This window comes from Argiope bruennichi, chromosome 6, assembly GCF_947563725.1.
Source record: "Argiope bruennichi chromosome 6, qqArgBrue1.1, whole genome shotgun sequence".
In the NCBI taxonomy this organism is placed as follows: Eukaryota; Metazoa; Arthropoda; class Arachnida; order Araneae; family Araneidae; genus Argiope; species Argiope bruennichi.
The window spans coordinates 84642068-84666297 of record NC_079156.1 but is presented as its reverse complement, the minus strand read 5'-3'; the positions used below and the strand labels follow the sequence as shown (position 1 = coordinate 84666297).

The window sequence follows — 24230 nt, the reverse complement described above, 5'->3', positions numbered from 1 at the left end:
TCAACTCAACAGCAGATAGATTCGGTTTCGAGTTTGAGGTCATTTCACCCTTAAGTGTGTGGATAACAATTTAAATTAATTAATATTTCCAAAGCAGTACATATATCTTGATTAACTAAATATTTCTAATTTTACATTCAATTTTAAGTTTTTAATATGACTACTGCTACGGGAAGAGTAGGTGACTTGAGTGAGGAGCAAATGAATGCTTTAGAAAGTGTAAGAAATATAGTCTTTTTTTTTTTTTTTTTTTTTTTTAAATGCTATCATTATTTTATGCCATTATAAAATTGTACGAGAAATGTATTTGATTTATAATTAATTTAATTTTGTAACTTTCCAGAATTTTGAATTTGTTTATTTAAAAATAAAATTAAATTTGATATCTCAAAGCCTATGATATTCGATTTTAACACAGAATGTGTTTTTGTGTTTTATCTTATTTTTCATAAGGTCAATAGAATTTAGGCGGAAGAACTTACAAACGCTATAATGTGCGTTTTTATTTATTACTAAAATGTTAAATGGAAGTCAAGATTAATTTTGTTTTTGAAATTATATAATTTGATAAAATTCATATATAATTTATTGGTGAGTGTAAAAGTAACTACTGTAAGAGTATAGTTTTAATTTGAATTTATTTTCATATATTACTAAATTATTAAATAGTTTACTAAATTATTAATACTAAATTACTATGCTTTTTTATAACTAAATTTTATAGAATTTAGAAATTATGTCGAATAAATCTTTATGCATTACTAAGACAAAAAATTTTTTTATAAAATTTAGAAATTCTGTCCAATAAATCTTTATATATTACTAAGACAAAAAAATTTATTATTAATAGTTATTAAGAATATTATTAGCTATATATCAAAATTTCTTTATTTTCAAATTAAAAATTATAACAAAGTCCAAAATAACATAAAATATAACCTTATTCACATTCTACAAATTTGAAATTTAAAAAAAATTTCATGAATAAATGTGGTGCAAATTAAGCTTTTATACGGTTTTGTATCAAAAATGTATCTTAAGAATACTGTATATTTCCATGTATGAGAAGAGAATTTTTGGAACTTATCTATTCTAAATTTAAACTATGAAGGTCAACTTGTATATGGATCTGCTAATGCTCTTAAAAAACATAGGTATCTTTCTATTTAGTCAATCTAAACCAGTCAATTACTAAATATCATTAGAAAAGTACTTTTGATTTCTGTTATTTATATTCAAGAAAACATGAATTCAAAATGAAATATGTGACATGTCAGAAAATGTGTTCATCAGTAGTATGAATTTTTCTTTATAAGAATTTCTCTTCTCATTCATCTTTAAATCAAACTATAAAATGACAAAGAGTATATGACTAGCACAAATATAGCACTTGACAGCACAAGAATGGATAAAAAATGTGCTAGCTTTAGATAGGTTTATTCAAGCACAAACTGTCGTCATTGGCATCTGGCATTGTACATTTTAGTTTATTGATTGAGAAATATTCTGTCGGTTTTATCATCTTGGTTATATTTTTGTTCTCATGGTGACATATTTGAAGGATTTTTTTTCTTTTAGTTTTAATTTATATGTAGGTCTTAAATTTTGTGTAAATTTTTGAAGAAAAAACACACAGTTAGCATATATTTAGAAATATGTTATAATCTTGTTATCTTTAATGATTTTATTTTCTATGGTTCTTAAAATTTTGGAACTAATTTTAATGCTGTAATTGATAATTATTAATTATTGAATAACTGTTTGTTGAATTTGCATTATGTGTATTAATACAAGAAACTACATATTTCCAAAATGTTCTCAATATTCTGAATATCATACAAAATCATGAAGATATTTTGACAATATTATTCCCTATTTTTTGCTAATAGGAAACAGCTAATTCTAGTCTTGCAATTATCTGTTATCTCTTATAATATAAAAGTGGTGGGATTATGATGCTTGATTGCTTTAAATATTTTATAAATGTCTTTCAGCAGGGAGAAAAGTCTCATTGCATATTAATTGATATTTTCCAATTGTTTATCAGATTTTTTATTTGTCTGTTTGATTGCCAAGTTCTTTTATGTTTATTGTGAGCAAGAAATTTAAAAAAAAAAATATTTTAGGGATTAATTTATTGGAAAGTTATATACTTTATCCTTTATTATCAGAATTTACAACACTGACAAAAAAAAGAAAATTTTTGTATTAAAATATTTTAAAAAACTCTTAATTATAAAGTATATGTGAGTATTTGTGTTCTGCAACCTAGATTGTATGATCTAGACCTGCCAAATACATATACTTTGAAGAATGATAATGTGCATTATTAGAATGATTTTATTCTATTAATATTTAAGCGAGATTTTGGTATTTTTCCATGATAATTCTCAAAAATACTATTGTAATGAATTTTTACCTAGTTAAAAAAATTTTTTTTTCAATAATATCAATTAAATTACTGTAAAACTTTATTCTTAATTTAGATAACTTTAAGGATGTTTCTAAGTGGATTGTACAATATTTTTGTCAGTATAAATGATTGTTGCTGCTAATTATATTTCCTTGTTACAACTAATATTTCACTTTGATTTTTGTTTCCTGTCAATATTAATGATTATAGTATTATTTCCCATGTTTAATAAAAATTTTGTTTGTAAACATATCATTATTAAAAAATTTTATTAGTTTAGCTATTATAAATGATGCTAAACTTCAGAAGTAATAAATTTTGAATTTTTTTTTAAATGATGCATGCATTTTTAAACTTTTAAATTATTGCCTTTTAGTTTTACATTCTCCTTCTTTTTGTAGTATACTGGATTTTTTTTTTTAAACAAAGAAACTTTTGATTGAATAATCCTCAGATACCTTATGTAAATCACAAAATTTATTTTTTAGTGTACATACCAAACTTCAGTTTTAAAAAATTCAACTCAACTTTGTGTAATATGTTTGTTTTTATTTATCTTGTAACTTCAAACCACCAGTATCCACATATGTACAGAATATTACAGAAGCAGACGTTTAGTTTTATTAATGTTCTAGTAATTAAACAAATATTATATGAATATGTATGTAATGAATGTATGTAATATTTTTACGATTCTTTTTTTTTTTTTTTTTGCAAACTTATTTCTTTGTCCACTAGGGAAATAATTTTTTAAAAAATGTCTATTTGTGGTGTTTTCTGAAAGCATTGGCCTTAGGCAACTGTCTAGTTGGAAATCTGTCACTAATCACTTCTAGTATGGAATTAAATACATTTTTGATGAAATGATAGAAAGTTAGAGAGGTGATGACACAGTCATAACTCTGACGTCCTCTAAACAGTGAGAGTTAGATGATTATCAAAATTTAAAGCTTAATAGTACTTTGCTGAGGAAACAATCAAAATCAAATTATAAAATTTCTTTAAAAATGATATATAAATAATAATTCCAGCAAACTGGTTGGTCGCTAGAATCGGTATTTAGTATAAAAGTAATCTCCTTACCTTTCTAACACGTTTATTCGTAATATTGTTGTAAAAATTTTACCATTTGGTTTCATTGATATTAATTTTTGACTTAGTAATATTTTATGATTGTTTTAATAATGTTTTATGAAATAAAGTAAGTAAAACAGTGAAGTTAAAAATGAATTTTTGAACTAAATTTTGTTTCCAAGTTTTCACAAGCTCTTAATAAGGAAAGGGAAAGTAGTGTAATCACACTAGTAAAGTCGATTTAAATAATTGTCATTAACCCTACATAATGCATACCATTAATAATTTTAGAATTGTATATTATAAATAACGTTATAATTCTTCTTTTTTCCTAATTACAAAATTAATAAGCTGCTATAAACTTTTTGAATTCTATTTCAAATTAAGTAGGGGTACTTTTCTGTTAGCCGGGCTCAAATGTCGCCAATTGTGAACCAAAGGCAAATTTGGCAGAATTCTATATTATTTGGCAATTTTTCGCTTGCACCCGACTAACGGATTGTGAACCAAACACGAATTTGGCGTAAGAAATTTGGCAAAATTCTACATTTGGTGATTTTTCGCTTGCGCCCGGCTAACGGTAAAGTACCTAAGTAGGTTATGAAAAATAGTTATTGTTCTTACAATTTAAAAATAAAAAACTCTTCCAAGAAATTTGTGCTACAGTTCTTTTTATTCTTATTAAGAGAAAAATTGATATTGAAATTCTTCAGGAAATATAGAATTTTCTGAACTAATAATTTTATAACTATTCCTGATTGAAAAATTCTACTAAAATTAAATGAATTAAATCTTTTCATATCCCTTTCTTTATAAAATAGTATCGCTTAAATCTTTCTTTTATATTAAACTATATCTTTGTTTGTCTTTATTTTATCAGGACTTTTGTTTCATGCTTCTCAAACATTCTGAATTTGAGTATAATACTTGATGATTTTGAATTCTGAAAAATATGTTGAGTGTAATAAATGTAATTCTCATTCTCTTTGAAGCATATTTTTATGGTATTTAATTCTGTTAAATATTAGAATGCCTAATATTTCCTGTACAAAATTTTTCACATGCTATTTTTCAGCTATTAAATTTGAAATACTACCTAATTTTTTTTTACTTTACTAATTTAAATTGAATGATTTAATTAAATGTCTTAAATATTTCTTTGCAGTTTCGATCTTCTATGGAAGATATCTTAAGACCAGAACATGATGACTATTTTTGTTTAAGGTGGCTCCGAGGTAAACAGATTTAGTTTAGATTTAAAGTGTCTTAGTTACCAGTTTGTTACCTTTTACTAATCTAAATGTAATAAAAAAATGTTTTTGCCATTGTAATGATATGTTTTAAAATCCACATAAGCATTTGCATGTTCAAAAATTTCTATTCTTTTACTAGCCTTTTGTATTTAAGGAGGAAAAATTGATCAGAATATGGTTCATGTTTATCTTTGTCTGAGTTTCTTTAAAAATCTAAATGCATAAAATTATAACTTGTTACATATAAGTTGATTAGACAAGTTTAAATATATTATTTTAAAGCTATCATATTATATTGCATTTTTGTTTATCTTATTTTGCCATGATTTTTTTGTTTGACCTAATACTTAAAATGAAGGTTTAAAGACCTTGATCCAAGCAAGTCTGTTCTAGTCTTTACTGTAATATTTTTAATTTTATTTTTATTATGATCTATATTGTTATATATTGACAACTGAATGATGCTTTAATTATGTTTCGTTTTCAGCTAGGAAATTTAATGTTACTGATGCTGTACAGATGCTTAGAACTGTAAGTGTTGTCTCTGTATGATTTTTATGTAACATCTTTTTTTATGACATTTTTATTTCTTTTTCATATATTTTGTAAAAGGACTTTTGCTCAACTAAGCAATATTTATAAATGAAGTTCTTTGAGTATATATTGCACATTTGTACTTTCTAGAATTCAAAATATAGCAAATAAACACTTGGAGAGATAGTATTTTTTTTTTCTAATTATTAGCTGTATATTGGCATTTTTTGTAAATTTTAACTTTAGAAATATCATTGCATTAAATTAACTGTTTTCTAAGTGGCAGATTTATGTTTTTGAGTATTTTTTTAAATTCTATTTTCTTGATTTTAAAAATCATTTAGCGTTAAATTCTTTTACTTATTTTCATAGTTATTATTTATTAAAAAGATTGTATTCCTTTATTAATTGTATATTAAACATATAATTTTTGCAAAATTTCTGTTTTATTATTCATTTTTTAAAAATTTAACTATAATGTTTTTTAAGGAGTTACAAAACAGCTAAGCTATTCTCGTATTAGTGTACTATTTGTTCAAAATTATATATATGACCAAAAATATTCTAGTATATAGTTTGAAAATTTCCTGTTCACACAATTAATATTTACCCAATTTGTTTGTGTCTATTAAGAATTCACTTCTATCTTCTAAAGTAACCTGAAATATCAAATGAATGTTTATTTTTTAAAAAAATTAATGCTAATTCATCCTTTTGTAAAAAAAAAAAAGACTTAGTTTTGATTTTGAATGATCCATATAAATACTAGATTTCTTTTTAAATATTTCATGTAATGTTATAAATTATGTTGAGAAATTCATTCCATTTTCTGCAGTATCAGATCATTTGTTCTTTAAAATAAAGTGGTGAATGCTTTTTTTCTTATAATTAAATGTCTTAGATTAGATTAGTTATTAGAACCTTATTTTGTTATTTTATATAGAAGAAATATATTAAACTATGTCTTGACATTTTGCACTTTTTTTTTAAATTTGCTGCTTGAAAAAATATATTTGTAATTCTTTAAATTTATTTAAAATTAGAACTTTTATTTGTATTTGAATAAAACTTATGGCTTTTGATACCAACTTATTTTTTACCTAGAGTTTACAATGGCGTAAACAGATTGGAGCTGAATCTCTAATTGATGACTATGAACCTCATGAAGTACGATTTTTTTTTTATTAATGATTTATGATTCATAATAAATTTCACTTTTATGATTTAAAACAGAGTAAAAAAAGTAATTTTGCTTTAGAAAAATATTTTTAAATGCTTATAAAATGAACAGTCAATAGTTTTAAAGCTTTAATACATAATGAAAATTTATAAAATGATGTTAAATAAGAAATTTAAAGAAATTATTTGCTTTAATCAAATAATATTTAGTGTTAATTCCCTATGTAGACAAATGAAATATATAATTGTTAAAGTTTAATTTTAATATAGGAGAAGTGGATTTAGTTTTGGGTTATATTAAAAGATATTATAAAGCTTACTTTTTATGCACTACTGTTGTCTCATTAATGGATCTTAAATTCTTGAATAAGATAGGAAATATTCTATAAGGATTAAATGTAATTATAAATATTTATTACTGAACCTATTGAAAGCAATTTCGTAATTTCATTGAAAACTATTGAAAGAAAGCAAAATTTTTGGCTTGGTCTTTTATCTTATAAATTTCAAAAGAAAAAGAGTTTGATATGCGAATTTTGGCCGTTGCCAATCTTTTCTATGTAGTTTGAAGGAAGTGGGAATAAGGAAATTTGCCACCACAACTGCTTATGAATTTTCGACAGGTAATACTATTCTTCTCACTATGCTTAGGTGAAAAATTGAAATGCTTTTTGTATTATGTAGTTATAACATTTATAACTCTTGTAAAAGGATTTCAAATTTATTTTTAGAAATGTCCCCAGTAGCAAGATTGACAAAATATCCTCCTATTGGTTCTCAATTGATTTTATTTTATATTGCTGAACATAAAGCAAGAATATTTTATTTAAATGCCTATCTGATTTTTATATATATAGTCTGATGTTTGAAAAACATTCAACAAATCTTTGCTCAGCAACAATGTAAATGTAAAGGCAAAGAAAAAGGGAGATTTTCAATGTATAATCATCGTTTTAGGGATTGGGGCTTTAAATGAGCAATATTAAATGCAAATTTAAAATATTTTCTTCACACAATTGTTTTAGTTTATTTGTTTGAATATAAATAAAAGTGTATTTATATGTATTTGTTTCTTACATTGCTGTTGCCAAGCATTGGTCTAAGGTAAAAATCTTTTTAGGATAAAAAAAATGTTCATTAATTTTGTTGCATTTAAAGTATAAAGTGAACACTCGATGATATTCATATGATATTAGCGCCTACTTGCAGCCATGCATTGGCTAATAATAAAGGTGTTTCTAATCTCTCAAAACTAATTTTGAACTGTTTGACTAGTTTTTGATTCATTTACTATAAGATGATTATAATAGGTATCCATAATACTCTTTACTTAATAAATGTTTGCAAGTAGTAAGTAAAAAAAAATGATGGCCCTTTTAAATGTAAATATTAAAAATATTTGATTTAAATTTATCATTTTAATTTCTAAAATTATAATATTGTAGTCAACACTGAACCATGAATTTCAAAATATTGTACACAATATTAAAAATATCAAATTCAACGCTTATCAAAATTAAATCATTGACCCCTACTTACTACTGATATTGAAAACTGTTATATTAGGAAATTAAGAAGAAATGTATGTCTGGTTTAGATTTCTATATTTTAATGAAAATATTAAATGTTAGCCAGCGTGTCATAATATAAAATGATAGAAATTGTTAAAAAGTGAACTCTTCTCTTATGTCATCTTATGGGTCGAAATATGTTTGATACAAAATTTGAAATGAATAGTCTTTAATTATGATAAAAAGCATCAATATTATGAATTTTACTGTGTTACTTCTTACTAAATATGTTTATAATTACCTCAAGGCAGCAGTGTTATAATTTATAGTAATTTTATTTTTACTCCAAGGTACTTGCAAAATATTTCCCAGGTGGTTTAGTTGGGCATGATAAGGAAGGTTGTCCTGTATGGATTATACCCTTTGGTCATATGGATATTAAAGGTAATTATTTTTTAAAGTCCTTTTTTGAATATCTTTTACTGAATTTAAATATTTGTATATATTTGCATCATTTATTAATTGCATTGAAAGTATTCATTATATTTTTAGTGAATAGCTACTGTAGTTTTCTTAAAATATATGTTTCGAGTGAAAAAGTATGTAAATGTCTTTTAACCATAGATAAGCTTTTAATCATTTTCCTCATCAGCAGTGTCTTGTGCCTTAATCCCCAATCCAGAATCACTGATAATTTTTTTTAATCACATCTTACTAATTATTTTTCCTCTCAGAATTCAATGCTCTGTTCTTACTCTTTCACTCTGCAGATTTGGTGATCAGTGAAAATGAGGGGAGAAATCCCTAAGAGTAAAAACACAAAGAGAATAAAGAAAATTAATCTGTAAGCAAGAATAGTTTGTCAGGTCTTATTGCACATGAAAACTTTTTTATGTTTAATTGATTGTTTGATTTCAGGACTGAAAGCAACCTTTTCTCACTTTGAATTTAGAAATTATCGGCCTTTGTTTTCATAGTATTTTTCTTTTATTACTTTCCTGCTATTTCTCATTGGTGTCAAGAATTTTTGTTTCAATTTCTGTTGCCTTGATGAAAATATATTTGGTTTATTGAATATTCATTTTCTTTTATTAGAAATTATGTCCAAAAAAGGTACCTAGATAATTTTCTAAAATGTCGTTTGTATAAAAACTTTTGTCAGAAAGAATTAATTTTTATTAATTATTAAATATAAAAAAATTTTAAACTCTTCAAATTTTTAAAAAATTATATTTTCACGAATTTTATGAATTTCACTTAGTGAAAAATTGTATATAAAAATACAGGTCACTCTATTCTAGTTTTGAAATTAAAGTCCTTAAGCAGGAAAAATCAATAACAGTAAAAAAATTTCATGCATATTCTTAGCATGATTGGTTAAGTGATTGTAATGTAAAAAATCCATTGTCTGCCTTGTTTACTTTATTTTGGAGAGGGATACTTTATCTTGTTCTTGTGTTCTTTTGTTTACTTTATCTTCCATGGAGTGTTGATGATGTGAACGACTTATGTCATCTTCTTATAAAAGTGAAAAGCCATGAAATTTCTGAAAAACTTATAAGAAATTTAATAGATATAACAATGCTTGGTAAAAAGAAATTTAAAAATTTGGACTACTGATAGGAAAAGAAACATTTTTTTAAAAATGTAATTCCTTGATAAATATCTTTTACATTTCTAATTTTTGATATGAAAAGCCATGCCAGAACCTAGCACATATTTGTCTTCTCAATTTGGCAGACTTTAATTATTCTTTAATTTGTGTTTAAAGATGTGTATATCTGGATTAGATATCTGTAGTGGCCGGTATATGAAAAAAAAAAAATTAATAAGGATAAAGAAAATGTAAAAACACTGGTTTTGATATGTCATTCATCCTTATAAATTATGTTGTAATTTTTTAGGTATGTTTTATTCCGTGAAAAAATCGGAATTCATCAAATATGTTGTAAAATTGATGGAAATTAGTGAACAAGATATGAAAGATCAAACAGAAGAAGTGAGTAAAATATGTGATTTCAATTTTTTTATAATAAAACTTAAATCTTTTAAGAGCATATAAGTTATGTGGGGAATATTGATCTATTAGATGTTTTAACTTTTGACTGAAAAAATAGAAAACAAAAGATTTCACTCCTTTTATGAAAGTGCTTTTTTTAGTTTTTTTACTGCTTGGTTATATTTCCCTTTTTATAAATTATTTGTGATTTTTAGCTTGGCAAGAAAATTGAGACTCATAGCATTATTTTTGACATGGACAATTTTACAATGAAGCAAGTTGCCTGGAAGCCAGGTAATAAATTGTTCTATTTATGCAGTCATAGTATCCAGTATTTCAAAGCCTTTATCTTATGAAAATATGATGGGAAATGAAATAACGTGGTATTTATTAATCTTATTTGGAGTATGTTGTTAAGGTTTTCAAAATCATTGAAATTTTGGGTTAAAAGTGTAATAATTTTGTTTCACCTGATAAAACTGTATTTCATACCTTTCTTATATTGTTAGGCACATTTTTCTGTATTTTTCTTATTAGGAATCCTGGGCATAAAATGTTCATTTTTTTCATTTATTAAATGTTTTTCATTGGTTCATCTCCAGTCTTCTCAAAGGAGAGGAGGGTTGTTTAGTATATTTTTTTTTCCAGTAGAAGCAAACTTGACTCCTGTACTAGGGGGAATGGGATCTTGGCCCTCACTCTCTCCTGAGAAATTTTATGTTCTCTAGGCCTATTACACTTTGGTGTAATAATGTCCCTTTGTTGTTGATGTTACCAATAAACCATATAAAAGACAACATGTGTCTTCAAGTCATTTCGCCCAGACCATAATCTTCTCTTTTAACAAATAGGAAAATATTCTATTGGTAATTGATTTCATAGTTATGTATTGCTTCCCAAGCAGTTTGTCCTCATTTTGCCATTGATTAAATATATTGTGACGTAAATTCCTTATTTAAAGATGACATAAAATTATTATATTTTATTCAAAAAATATCTTGTCATCCTAAGTGAAACAAATGAACCAAAATTTTTAAAATGTACAAATTTCCTTTCCAATTTTATAAAACTTTTAATCTTGATTCAGTTATAATGAATAACAAATTTTTTCTAATCCTGTTTTGCATTATAAACTTTAATACATTTAGCCTTTAGTTTGGGCAAAATATGGAATGTTCCCTTTGCAACAGCCTTTTTTTGTGGTTTTTACTTTAATAGTTCAAAGCTAAATTATTGCAGTATTTTTACTCCTAACTTTAAAATTGTTGCTATTGTTTTCCATATTTTATCTGACTTGTATTTCCAATGAAATTATTTCTTTTTGATTTATATACAATGTTGTATTTATGAGACTCAATATTAGTTGATTAATTTTTCATTTAATATTGTTGATTCAATTAGGAATTAATTACTGGAAAATTAAAAATTTCTTCCCTGAAAAGTAGTTAGCAAATATGCAATCTTTAATACAAAATTCATTATTTATAAAGAAAATTATTATATAAGCATACAATAATTATTGTTAATTTAAAACTAAATGTTTAAGAAAGTTAATGTTAAATAATGTTTAAGACTTATGGACTAAATATTTAAAATTAGTTTTCTCTAAAAATGATTGTTTTAGAACAAATTATTGCAAAATTTAATCTTATTGTATAAGTAGGAAATTAGTGAAAGTAAAATTAATCAAGGAATAAATAACTCTCTTGTCTTTTAATGTACAGTGTCATATTTTTTTTTATTTGCCTTTCTCTCCAATTTTACTTTACCCCCTTCTTTAATGTTACAAACTTTAGTATAGCTTGGAAGTAAATTTTTTCACCATTTCTGTTTGAGTCTGAAACATCAGAATTGCAATTGTAATGCCCTGTTTCCTCTTCATCTTATTTATAATTTCTGTATGTTTTAATGTTTGTAAGATGGCAACATAGATTATTGTTTTGATAAAAATAAATGAGTTGTGTTCTTTTTTCTTAAGCATCGTGTTATCTAAGTTTGCTCATTTAAATATTTAATAGTTTATTACAGGTAAAAGATTAACATAAAATATCCACTACATTAAAGATTTGGACGTGATTAATTTTCTTGTGCTTCTAATCCCTGTTTAAGATAGGGTATGAATAGAAAATATCTGTTGGCAAAAGTTGATGTCATACAAAACATACCCAAACCCACATCTTCCACCGGCTTGCGCATGTTCTTAGGTACGATTAGTTTTTATCTCTGCTTCATCCCCAAATGCGCCAAGCTTCAACAACCTCTAACCTCATTACTCAGTGGAAGATGCAAAAATAGTAAAATACCGCTAACATGGACCAAAGATATATGCTATATCTCTCGCATGCAATGCTTCAGATAAAGCTGTAGGGGACATCATTGATCAAATTGACCGGGAAGAGATGTGTCCTTTAAGTTTCTTCTCGCCTTTCTTAACTGACACACAGAGAAAGCACAGCACATATGATCGAGAACTTTTGTCCATCTACACCACAATAAAACATTTTAGGTACATATTAGGGAGGAGATCTTACAACATCTATGTAGACCAAAAACCTATTACCTTTACTTTTCAATGAAATTTATACAAAGCCTTTCCCAGATAAGCAAGGCAATTGAGTTATATTGCTCAATTTTCAGCGAATATTTGTTTTGTCAAGGAAGAAGAAAGTGTTGTTGTAGATGCTCTTTCCAGAATTATTATCTTCACACCATCTCTGATTACGCAGCTATTGCAGAATTTCAAGATGATGAAGATTTAACAATTTTAAAAAACAACCCAAGGCTGAGAATGGTCGAGATTAGCATCATCATCACTTGTATATCTTATTTGAAGAATAGAATCACTTTCAAGATATAAATTGTGGATATAAAAACCAAACCAACAAATATTTTAGATTAAGATGATTAAAATTTTTAATCAGTCATTAGTCAACAGAAGTAGTTATACTTGAAATTTTTTAATCTAAGAATACAAATTTGAACTTGGAATTTTTTACTTGTTCTCATATCTCATTTTAAAGGTTTATGTTGATAGTATTGATGGTATAGTTAACAAATTTTCAATTATTGCTGCTCAAATAAAAAAAGAAAAATATTCTTTTAAATCAGTTGTTAAAAAAAAATTTCTGGCTACATCTTTATATATAATTTCTCACAACTCATGTTTGCGATTTCAGCTGTTGACATGATGACTCATCTTGTTAAGGTCTTTGAAGATAACTACCCAGAAAGATTGAAAAAGGCATATGTTATTAATGGTAAGCATTTACATTGCTATCAGTTATGGAATTTTCATGGAAAATTGTTTCTAATGTTTATTTATTTATTACAGCTCCTGCATTTTTCCCAATGGCATATGCACTGATAAAACCTTTTTTGAGTGAGGAAACTGCTAAGAAGATACATGTATATGTCAAAGGTATATTAAATGGTATTTCAATTACTTTTTGTTTAATATAATGCAGCAAAAATATCAAAAATTTATGTATGGATAAATCTTTTCTCAACTACATTTTCTGATGTTTAATTTATATGAGAATTCCATTCCTTTTTATTATGGCTTCCTCAATTCAATTGCATCATTAAATAATACTCCATATATTCCTCTCAAGCTTTGCTGAATCAACAATTTTTTTTCTACTGCATTGTAGTAGAAAAATCCTATTCTAAAATTATGAAATCTGGCATTGATTATGCTTTTGCCTTTTTTCCTACTTCTATTGGAATCTCCATCCACACTTACTCTTTTTTTTTTCCTTTTTTTTTATTTTTAATAATATGCTTGCTAAACAAATGGGACTCTTTTTAATCCTTAGTGTTTGTAAGTCACCTCTTACATGAAGACAATGCTTTCTTAGTTGTGCCATGTATAAAAAATCTGAATCTAAAAAGGCTTGATTCAAATCAAAAATTTGGATACTACACTTTTTAATTTAAATTTGTCTGACTTCTATAATAGCATCATTTAAAGCTAAGATTCTATTCTTTCCCTAAAATATCTTCACCAGAAATAATATATGTTTAAAATCTTAACTAAACAGCATGTCTTCTGAACTTTTACTCTTTAAATAATTGGAGATATTTTATATCAAGATTTTTTTCTGTTCATCTAGAATAACTTATTTAAATTGATCTGCACATTCATAGTTCCAAGCAGATGTCGGAAAACTATCAACTTTAATTGGCATGAGTCTCAGCATTTATTGTAACATTGGTATTGACATTTATTGTAACTTAATATTTTAAAAAATCTTTGTTAATTGTTAAATTTTAATTTATAGAAAATTCCAATTTCAGACATTACTTCAATTGAAATTGCATGAATTTAGAACTTTAATTTTATTCATTAATTCAAATATATAATTTTTATTTATTTTTGTGCTGTTTTATTTATGATCCTGTAGTATTAAAATATTAATAAATCAAATCTTGGGTAGTACCTTTTTAAAACAGCAATATGTAATAATTTTTTGTATCTTTAGAAATTTCTATACTGTTTTTAATTTTTTAAAAATTTGTATTGAAAGATTGTACGAATTTTACTCTTTATCACAATTAAGATGTCTAGGGCAATCAAGGAGATTTGACATTTCTCCATTTTAATTGGTTTTGATTAAAAGGTAGTGGTGTTTAACTACATTTTTATTAATTTTTAAAATAAAATATAGTCTTTTAAAGTATATTATTAGAAAAAAACTTCTTTGTAAAATTCACAAAATCAACAGATATGATGTAGTGGGTGTAGGGTAAAACAGTCCTACAGATTCAATAACAAAGACGTTTACTCTATACAAACATACAGATCACAAAAGAAGTTGAATATATAGAAGAACAAAATTTATAGCATACAGCAACACATAGCGAATTGGTAGTAAACAAATGTGATACCACAAAGTGGTCAGAGAAAACTCACTAAGTTGAAAGACTTCACACAAGTTTTTACATCATTCAAACATCTGCTATTATCCACTATCTATCCACTTCAGCAATATTGCAGATGCAATGCTCAACTCATCACTGCCTGATTGCTCAGCACATGACTCAATGCTGTCTCAGTACTAGACTACACTACTTAGCACATGACTAAATACTCAATTCACTTATCACTTGAGCTCAACCCAACTGATCGATTCCAGCTAAATCAATATTTTTATAGCTTTCATATCAGGATGCATAAAATTATGGAACCATTTCATTTATTTGCATTCTAATAGTCCTATTCTGAAAATTCCTTGATATTTCATAATCTTATATTTTGTCGCCAAATCATCGCCAAAGCCTGAGGTCATTAATCCAACATCCTTTTACTACTCATCAGAGCTGTCCATAAAACTATTTTCCTTACGATGGAAAAAAACCTGTGCTGGAAAGCAATATTACAAATGCTATATCACAAAACACTGAGTATAAAATGTTGAATTTTTCTAATACATCATATGAATATTCTTTAGTTTATTTTTTTATTTTAAAGGAATTCTGTTTTAATTTATTTTCCTCCTTATTTACATAATGAATTTGATTTTATTTGCGTTATTAGAAAAACTTATCAGATTTTTATTTGTGTAAATCGAAATATATTTGACTGGTTCTTTAGCATATATTTTATAGATGCTCCTAATTTGTAATATATTTACTATATTTTCTTTTCAATTAATTTTATTTGCTTTTTGTTGTAGCTTTTTATCTTTTGTTTGCTTTCATTTTTCTGGAGAATAAAATTTTGCTCAAGAATGTTTTACAACTGACTTCTTTAATAAGATAAAAGCAATTGTTGAAAAGGTAAGAAAGTTATTGTAAGTCATTCAAATTTTCATGTTATTATGCTCATCAATTTTTAACCTAATAAAAGTTAGAAAGAGTATTCTAAGAATAAAACATTTTCAGATATTTTCATACAGTTATATTTTGTTATTCTGTGAATTAATTTGTACTAATGCAAAGATTCCTGTAAGTTTTTTTTTTTTTTTTTCAAATAAATTGCAGTTTTGTATCTCTAAATTGCAAGTGCTATTTGTCTTTTTTCTTTAATTATTTTGAAAAATCTTTAATTATTTTGAAAAATTTGTAATTAAAAAAATATTAAACTTTGGTTTTAGATTGACAGTATTTTTTATTGTACAGTGTACTTTTTTTTAGATAATAGTAGTTACCTTTAATTTAAAAGAGATGTGACAATAGCCAACTTATGGGAGTGCCAGAGATTTCGCTCATGATTAGCTTTCAATTAATTAACAAGTCCCTCAAAAGGCCCCTTATGAAACCATGCCAAAAAATTAAAGTACATAATTTTATAATTTTATATACAGATTTTGGTTTATAACTCTTATCAGCAGGAAAAATACAGATAAGTTAATTGAAAGAATATTTTCAGAAACATGGAAAAGTGCTGTGTTTGAAGATATTGATCCAAGTGAGCTGCCTAGCCAGTGGGGAGGAACTAAACCAGATCCTGAAGATAGGCCTTTGGTATGTAGAGTTTATTATAAAATTTATTGAAAATTATATCTTCTCAATTTTTATCCTCTTCAATGAGGTTTGTTTCTTGATAACACTTTAACTCTTTTAAATGTATTAAATGAAGATTTATTAAAATCCTCATAATATTTTATATGAGACCTTAAATTTTTGAAATTATATATCTATATGAAATTTAAGTTTTGAAAATGAAGATTTTTGTTCCATTTAATTTTTTATAGATTGATAAATTTTGTACATGCCATGATTTTGAAATTTATGCAGAAGAAAAAATAATTTTTTATTTGAAAGCTATTTAAAAAAAATTAACCATAAAGATTAAAGTTATCTTAAATTATAGTTTAAATATAATATCCATCTAAAAATCCACTTGAATTTTTTTATATATAAATATTCAATATTAATATGCTTTTCAAATGCAAATGAAATGACCATGAGAATATATATGCAAAATGGATTGTCTTTTATAAGAAAAGAAAAAATTTTGAATTTCTTAAACTATGTGCAATTTTTTTTCAATGAAGTGATAACTTTTAAGAACAAACTATCAAATTTCTTAATAGGTTCTTATGGGAGGGCAAGTTCCTGCCTCATTTTACACTGCCCCTAGTCGACGTTTGTCAACAGATACTGATTTAACAAAAATCACAGTTGAGAAAAAATCTGTCTATCCTGTTGAACTCACTGTAACTGATGTTGGCTCAACTCTGACTTGGGAATTTCAAACAGAAAATTATGATATTGGCTTTAGTGTTTGGTTTAGACCAGAAGGTGGAATTGCAGAGGAATTGGTCCCTTTGCAACGTGTCAATTGTCATTTGGTACCAGAAGATGGAATGTTAGTTTGTGACAAACCAGGAAAATGTAAGTAAATGTAGAATGATTGTTCTTTCTTTCAAAAGTGTTATAGCATGTATTTTTTATTTTATAATTTCTTAGAAATATTTTGAAATGAACATTTATTCATTTGAAAAATAGATATAATTTGTTTAGCTAAAATACTGAACATTTTAAAGAGTAATCATAAACTTTTTGGTTTTAAATCATATAATGTATATTTTAAAACTGCACTTTTGTTACTACAAGGAAATGAAATTATGTGTATTACTTTATTCTTGAATTTATTATATTTAGTTTTATTTCTTTGGGAATAATTTTTTAAATACTTTAATTTTTTTGTTTGGTTATTCGTTGTTATTGGCCAATCATTATTAGTTTTATTTAATTAGTATGAGATTCTCGTGCATTAAATAATGTATTTGCAATAGTCGTTTTTTCTTCAACAAATAATCATGCAATATTCAAATTTTTGCCTGTCCTTCTGAAATTTGGAAAAACTAAAGATTAGATAAATTATTGCAAAAAATAATAAATAATGCAAATAAAACTTTGAAATTAATCCAATCATTGAAGCTGATTATGCTTTATACATCTGTTTTATTTAATAAATGTTAGAAATAGCCTTCAAATAATCAAAAGATAATATTAGGCTCTGTATTTACTTAGCAATGATCTTCAATACTGACAGTACTCGTAGTACTAATGATAAGATGTAATAGGATGTTTCTTTTTTTTTTTTTTTCTGTTGAAATATGGTCTGTGGTGAATAAAAGTCCCCCCCCCCCATAGAATTTCAATTTTTTTTAAAAAAATCTAAATATGCATATGTAAATAAACCTTTTCCTTTCAGGTTGGATTTAATTTTCAGTTTATTAAAAAGTAATATAATTCACTTGATATTTTTCTTTTGAAACTTCCAACTATAATTCTTCTTTCAAAACAAAAACAAAAAATACTGTACATGCTTACAAAATTCATTATTTTCAATGAAAGGGAAAACAGTTGAATGGTAATAAATGAGCAATGATTATCAGTTGATTTTTCTTTCTTCTCCACTGAAAATGTTCAGAACATTCCAGATACATAAAATAATGCTCAACTGCTAATGGAATGTGTACAATTTCCAGAATTTATTAGTTCAATTTATTAAAACAAATTCATTAAAATTTTATAATTTTGACTAATGACTTCTTGAAAATAGTCTATATAATATAAATTAGTAAATGACATTCCAGTGAGAAACAAGCAGTATTTAATAATTCACCAGTTAAATTTTAAATTTAAATTAAATTAATCAGAATTTATAGGTAACTCTCAGTATTCAGAAGAAGAAAAAAAGGGTTTGGGGAAGCCAAATCTCAAATTGCATGCTAGTGTTGATGTTATTTGCTGTTTTTACTTGCATTTGAACTTATTTATGTTTTTATCTTTTTGTCATTTTTTAAAGTAGTTATTATTGTATATTTCATCTAATATTTCTCATGTTGTCTCACTAAAAAAATATTCTCTTGACTACTTATTAATTGTAGACTGTTTTTATATAAAAAGTAAAAAAGTATTTTAGGGTTTATATGTTATGCATATATAATATATAATTTTATATCAATTTACGAAAATCTTTTTTGTTGAATAAAAGTTTGGGGATGTTGTTTTGGTTTAATTCACTTAATTATTGTACTGTATCGGTAAAGTTCTCAATAAAAATTAAAACATATATTTCTTGAAAATATTTATAATTTGCTTGCAGCATTCCCCATCTGCATTCTTTTCTAAATTTTTTCCTATCCCAGTATAATAATTGAACATTTCTTAGCCATCATGACTGATATATTCATTATAAATATCAAGCCTAATATGCGTCTTTTTTTTGGGGGGGGGGGAGTTGAAGAATCCCCAAGAATTACATAATTTTCTTATAGTAAGAACATATACCTTTATGTTTTTAAGGTCCTGTAAAATTCAGTGCTTCATTTACGTTTCTCATTCTGAGAAAGCAAACAGATAAAAAAAAAAAAAAATTAAAGCAAATAATGAATGACTGTATGAAAAAAAAATCATTCAATGAGCCAAAAAGCAAAAGTACATTCCCTTCTCTAAGCTAATAAAATGCTTTTGATCCTAACACAAGAATTAAGTATTGTGGTATCATGGACAAAATGAGAATTCTCAAAACATAAATGCAATAAATGGTGCTCTGATGGAAGTGGAAAAAAAATTCTGATCGTAACTTCCAAAGAGTAGCAATTTTCAGAAAAGAAAAAAAAAGTTATCATTATATTTGTTCTTTATGATGAAGCCTGAATGCTTTATAGTAGAGTTATTCAAATAGCTAATTAATACACTATACACTAGTTATCCAAACAAGTTTGGATAACTGGAATTATTTCTTACCGCTGTTTATAGTTTAATTAAAAGTTTACGTAATTCCTTTGTCTTCAATAAAGCAAGAAAAATAGAAAATTTCATTTATGATTTCGTGTAATTTGAAGCTACTGGTACGAGAAAAGATGTCACATCTGAAATTGAACACGAGTAAGAAACTGGACTATCAGCCCATAAAGAGTGTCAGCTATCGGTGCATAAGCATCTTCATTATGAGGAGAAAATAATTTTAGTTTATTTCTATCTACAGTAATTTACATTATATCCTTTACATTCATTACATAACATCCTCACCATTACATTATATCATTTTGCTTTTATTATTCTGGGAAATATATATAATTTAAGGACTAATGAGAGATTCTTGGAGCTATTGATAAGAAAGGTAATGATGAAATTTTATCAAGATCTTGTCTTGCAGGATAACTACTGCAAATAGGTAGTTTTCATATAAGGCACGTATTAAAAAAATCATATAAATTATTAAAAAATAACAATAAATATGATTTTTTTTGTGCAATAGCTAAAATTTTTAATATAATATGAAATGTATAAATATTAAGCTGTATATTCTCTTTCTCATTCTATTCTTTTTAATTCTTTTCAGATATTTTGAAGTTTGATAATTCCTTCAGTTGGTGTCGACGTAAGCATATCCTGTATCAAGTCCAAGTTATACCTCCAAATAATGGGAAAAATATGAGTTATAACTAAGCAAAGAAAATATATCATTAATTTCATATTTCAGTTGTCTCTCATAATTGTATGTTTATCCATATTCGTGTTAATTATATTTGAACAAATTCCAGTGTTTATAGTTCTTGCACTGATGAGAATTAATATTTAAGTGCATTGTTATCTTAAATTAAAACTGTAAAACCCATTTTTCTGTAATTGTTCAAAACTTTAATTTATTATTTATTTAGGTTTTTAAAAAATAACCAATTTTTGATGCAAAGTTGTATTATGCAAAATATATAACAGTTGTTTGAAAAGTAAGGTACAAGAGTTTGTGTTAAAAAAGCATTGTTAAAGTGGAGACATAGATGTTTATCCAACTTTTCTTGCAAAAGAATATAGTTCATTATAAAAGTTATAAATTAAAAATATATCTGTACTATTAGATTTCATAGTAGCATATATTGCTATGTTTAGTGTATTTCTAAATTTTTTCTTAAATTGAAAAGCAGTAAATATAAAATATTTGTATATGTTCGGTTGCAAAGGAATTTTCTTATTTATTATACTATTATTATAATACTTTCAAAAGCAATAACATACTTTTTAACTATTCATTCATTAGTATTTAGTTTTACATGTTTATATGTTATTTGAACTAAGCAGCTTTTAAGTATTAAAGCATATTTGATGTATATTTTCTAATTTAACAATTTTTTTTTTAATATATTCTCTAAATCTATAAATTTTGCTTGTGGTCTGTAACTTAGTGATTAATTTTCAAGAAATTTAGCAAAGAATTTTTATGATTATGGCTGTTGGATTAAAGAACAGTTTTTTTTAAGCCTTTTCTTGAGCTGAGTTTTAATTTCATAAAATTCTGCATCTTTAGTAATCTTTTTTGGAAAAGAAAAATGTGTATTTTAGTGTTAAAAAAAAACTTAAATTAGAAGTAAGATTTTTTTAAAGAAATATTATATTAAAGTATTAAATGGCCTTAGAACAGTAATAAATTATAGGTTATGTTGATAATGTTTGTTATATAGAACTTATGACAGAGAAAATAATTTATATATTTGATTATTACTCATTAATTGAAGGATTTGTATCGAAATTGGTGTGGAAACTAATTTCATGTATTTGCATTGTTAATCTAGGAAAAATGGTGTTAGCATAAAAGTTAATTTTTTCACTCTCTCATTGGTAATATTCTTAAGATATCATTTATTACATAATGATTTAATGTACCTTACTTCTTAGACTATTACTTGCCAAAAAATGTTAAGTGTCTAATAATATAATAAAAATAAAACTTATTAGACTATATTGTAATATTTATTGTGAGAATGATAATTATATTTATTGTAATGTTCATTTATTTTTTCTGATTTAATTTTAGAAAGTTAAAATCTTTAAAATGTTGATTGGGTGATAACTGTTATAGATGTCGATTGTATTTATGAAAGAAATGCTCAGTTAATATAAGATTTAATATTTTTTACAAATTTTAAAACGTTTTATAATTTTTTTATTTTAAAAAAGCAATACAATTAGTAGAATAGTATTATTTAATGGTATGTTGAGAAATTATTTATTTTGAATTGTTGTGTAAATCCAAATGATAAGTACGTGAAATGTTTGTTTCTTATTTTTCTTTCTATAATTTTAAAGCTGAGAAGAGTATGTTACTTCAAAATATTTTATTAAAAAATTCATTTTTATTATTTAATCTAAAAGAAATTTCATAGTGCAACTAAATGATGCAGATCAATATAATAATTTAAATCACATTAAAAATCTAATGTATTTTTGTTTATTAATTTTTATTTTTTTATTTTGTTTACGGTTAGCTATAGTTAGCTTTATTGTATACCTGGTTATATATGGTTCATTTGGTTACTAGGAATGGTATTAAAAAGTCTAGGGGGAAAAAAACTGTACAAAACAGTGCCAAATTTCTTTTTTAATGTTTTGAAGTTTTGTTGCTTATAAAATAAAATGTAGATATTCAGCGCAATTTTTTTTTTGCTTGTTAATAACAAATATTATATTTATTATTATATTTGTTATTAACTATAATATGCAACTACTATGTTGATGGGGGGAAAAAAGCATGTGATTTATTTCTGGAAATTAAAATGAAATATATTAATCATTTACTGCTAAACTTTTTACTTGTGATATTTTATAGTAGAGCAAATTTTATATTAAAACTAGAGATTTATGGAAAAAGTGTAAATAGGTTAAACTGTTATAAATTGTTAGTAAAACACAACAGTTCTAGCAGTGGATGTTTTGTTGCAAATTAGTTTCATGTTTAGATTTTTCAGCTTTTTTTATGTCAGAAATCTAAAAAATTATAAATATTTAACTCAACTTTTATATAGGTTCTATATGATGTAGAAAAAATGGAAATCAAACTTATGTGCATTCTTAAAGATTTTTTTTTTAATTTTAAAGATACTTTTAAAATTAAGATTTGGATTTATTTTATACATTTTTGGTGACTGAAAATATTAATTATTGGTGCTTGATTGAATAGCATTTAATATAATTAAGATTCTGATTCATATGGTTTCAAACTGGGTAAAAGCTATATGACTTGTGAACTATCATTGCTAGCAGTAGTTTTATTGAAGTAAATGAATGTAATAGCTAAAATGTTAAAAGCTATGTTATTGGTGTTTCAATATCCATACAAGAAATAATTATTCTGAAAATCTGAATGTATTGTCTTATGGTGTTTAATAAAGTGATAAAGCATTCTAACATTGAATTCTATGATGCTACTCTTTGGTGTGTCATTTTCAAATTCTTTCATATCTGATGAGTGTGCTATATGTGCCGTAATTGTTGAATATTGTGCACATTTCCTTGTGTAAGAAATACTATTGTTCTAATCTATACTACCAATATTGTCTGATATTTTTCAGTGTCTTTGGGTGTATAAAATAAGAAATTACAAGGTTATGTGTATGTACATGTGATGTGAATATTAACATAATATTCATTGTTAAAAGCCTTACCCATAATTTAATCTGACTTGAGGCTTTAATTTCTCTGACTTTTGCTTTTCTTTATATAAGAAAATGCTTGTGATACATTTTATATCAGTTTTCTAATACAAGCATCAATTGTATTTGTTTTAAATTCTTTATTACAAGTAATACTTTAAAATTAAGCCTTAGCTATTAAATTAGATTAATAATATTTTCGCAAAGCTTCTATATTATTTTATTGTGATGATACATTTTTATAATTAGTTATCTATTTTTTCACTTCTTGCATGCCTTAAGTTTTTAAAGCACTGTTGTATAAAATGTTTAATCTTATAACTATGCATAAATTTACACTTTGGCTCTTTTTAACTATTTTAATGTGGTGATAGAAATGTTGAATATTTAATGTCATATACTAATTATATATGCAGGTTAGTTTTCCATTTTAGAAAAGCACAAAACATGGAGTCCTTTTAAGTCAGTGCTGGTGCCATTTTTTATAATCATAGGTATGCCTGCAAAGTTGAATTTTGTAGCGCATGAGCTCACTTAATTGTAAAATTTGTTGATGTTCATACTTCAATTTAAAAAAATTGTTACTGTACACTAGTAATATACATTACACTTGAATTGTTATCCCTTATACATCTACATTAAATAATTATAGTTTTAGAAAAAATATTTGTTACCCCATTTTTTTACACATCAAAATTAAATCAAATGAATTGATACTGAATGTTACTTTTTATGCAAATTTAGTTATATGAAAAAAATATCATTGTATTGGGTATAATCTTTTATGGAAGGCTTGTTATATAATTCTTTGTAATGAAAAGAGAAGGTTTTTGTTGGAGAATGTAGTTATTAATTTTTTTGAATAAATCATTAAATTCT

General features: G+C 25.1%; 1 protein-coding gene across 1 annotated transcript; it reads left to right on the top strand.

The window, feature by feature from the left end:
* LOC129971645 (SEC14-like protein 2) lies at positions 1–20867 on the top strand. Its single transcript, XM_056085596.1, has 12 exons — positions 1–219; positions 4653–4722; positions 5228–5271; positions 6379–6441; positions 8315–8408; positions 9869–9963; positions 10179–10257; positions 13140–13220; positions 13295–13381; positions 16334–16428; positions 17001–17301; positions 20267–20867. Exons 1-12 carry the CDS (start codon positions 157–159, stop codon positions 20371–20373), a joined length of 1179 nt encoding a protein of 392 aa, XP_055941571.1. The 5' UTR covers positions 1–156; the 3' UTR covers positions 20374–20867.
* The last annotated feature ends 3363 nt before the right edge of the window (positions 20868–24230 follow it).

What these genes read in the sequence shown, in the direction of transcription:
- LOC129971645 (XM_056085596.1), top strand. Translation starts at nt 157, where the DNA reads ATGACTACTGCTACGGGAAGAGTAGGTGACTTGAGTGAGGAGCAAATG. An exon ending in ATGACTATGAACCTCATGAA is followed by an intron (nt 6,442 to 8,314) that starts GTACGATTTTTT and finishes TTTTACTCCAAG; the next exon opens with GTACTTGCAAAATATTTCCC. An exon ending in GATACATGTATATGTCAAAG is followed by an intron (nt 13,382 to 16,333) that starts GTATATTAAATG and finishes GAATATTTTCAG; the next exon opens with AAACATGGAAAAGTGCTGTG.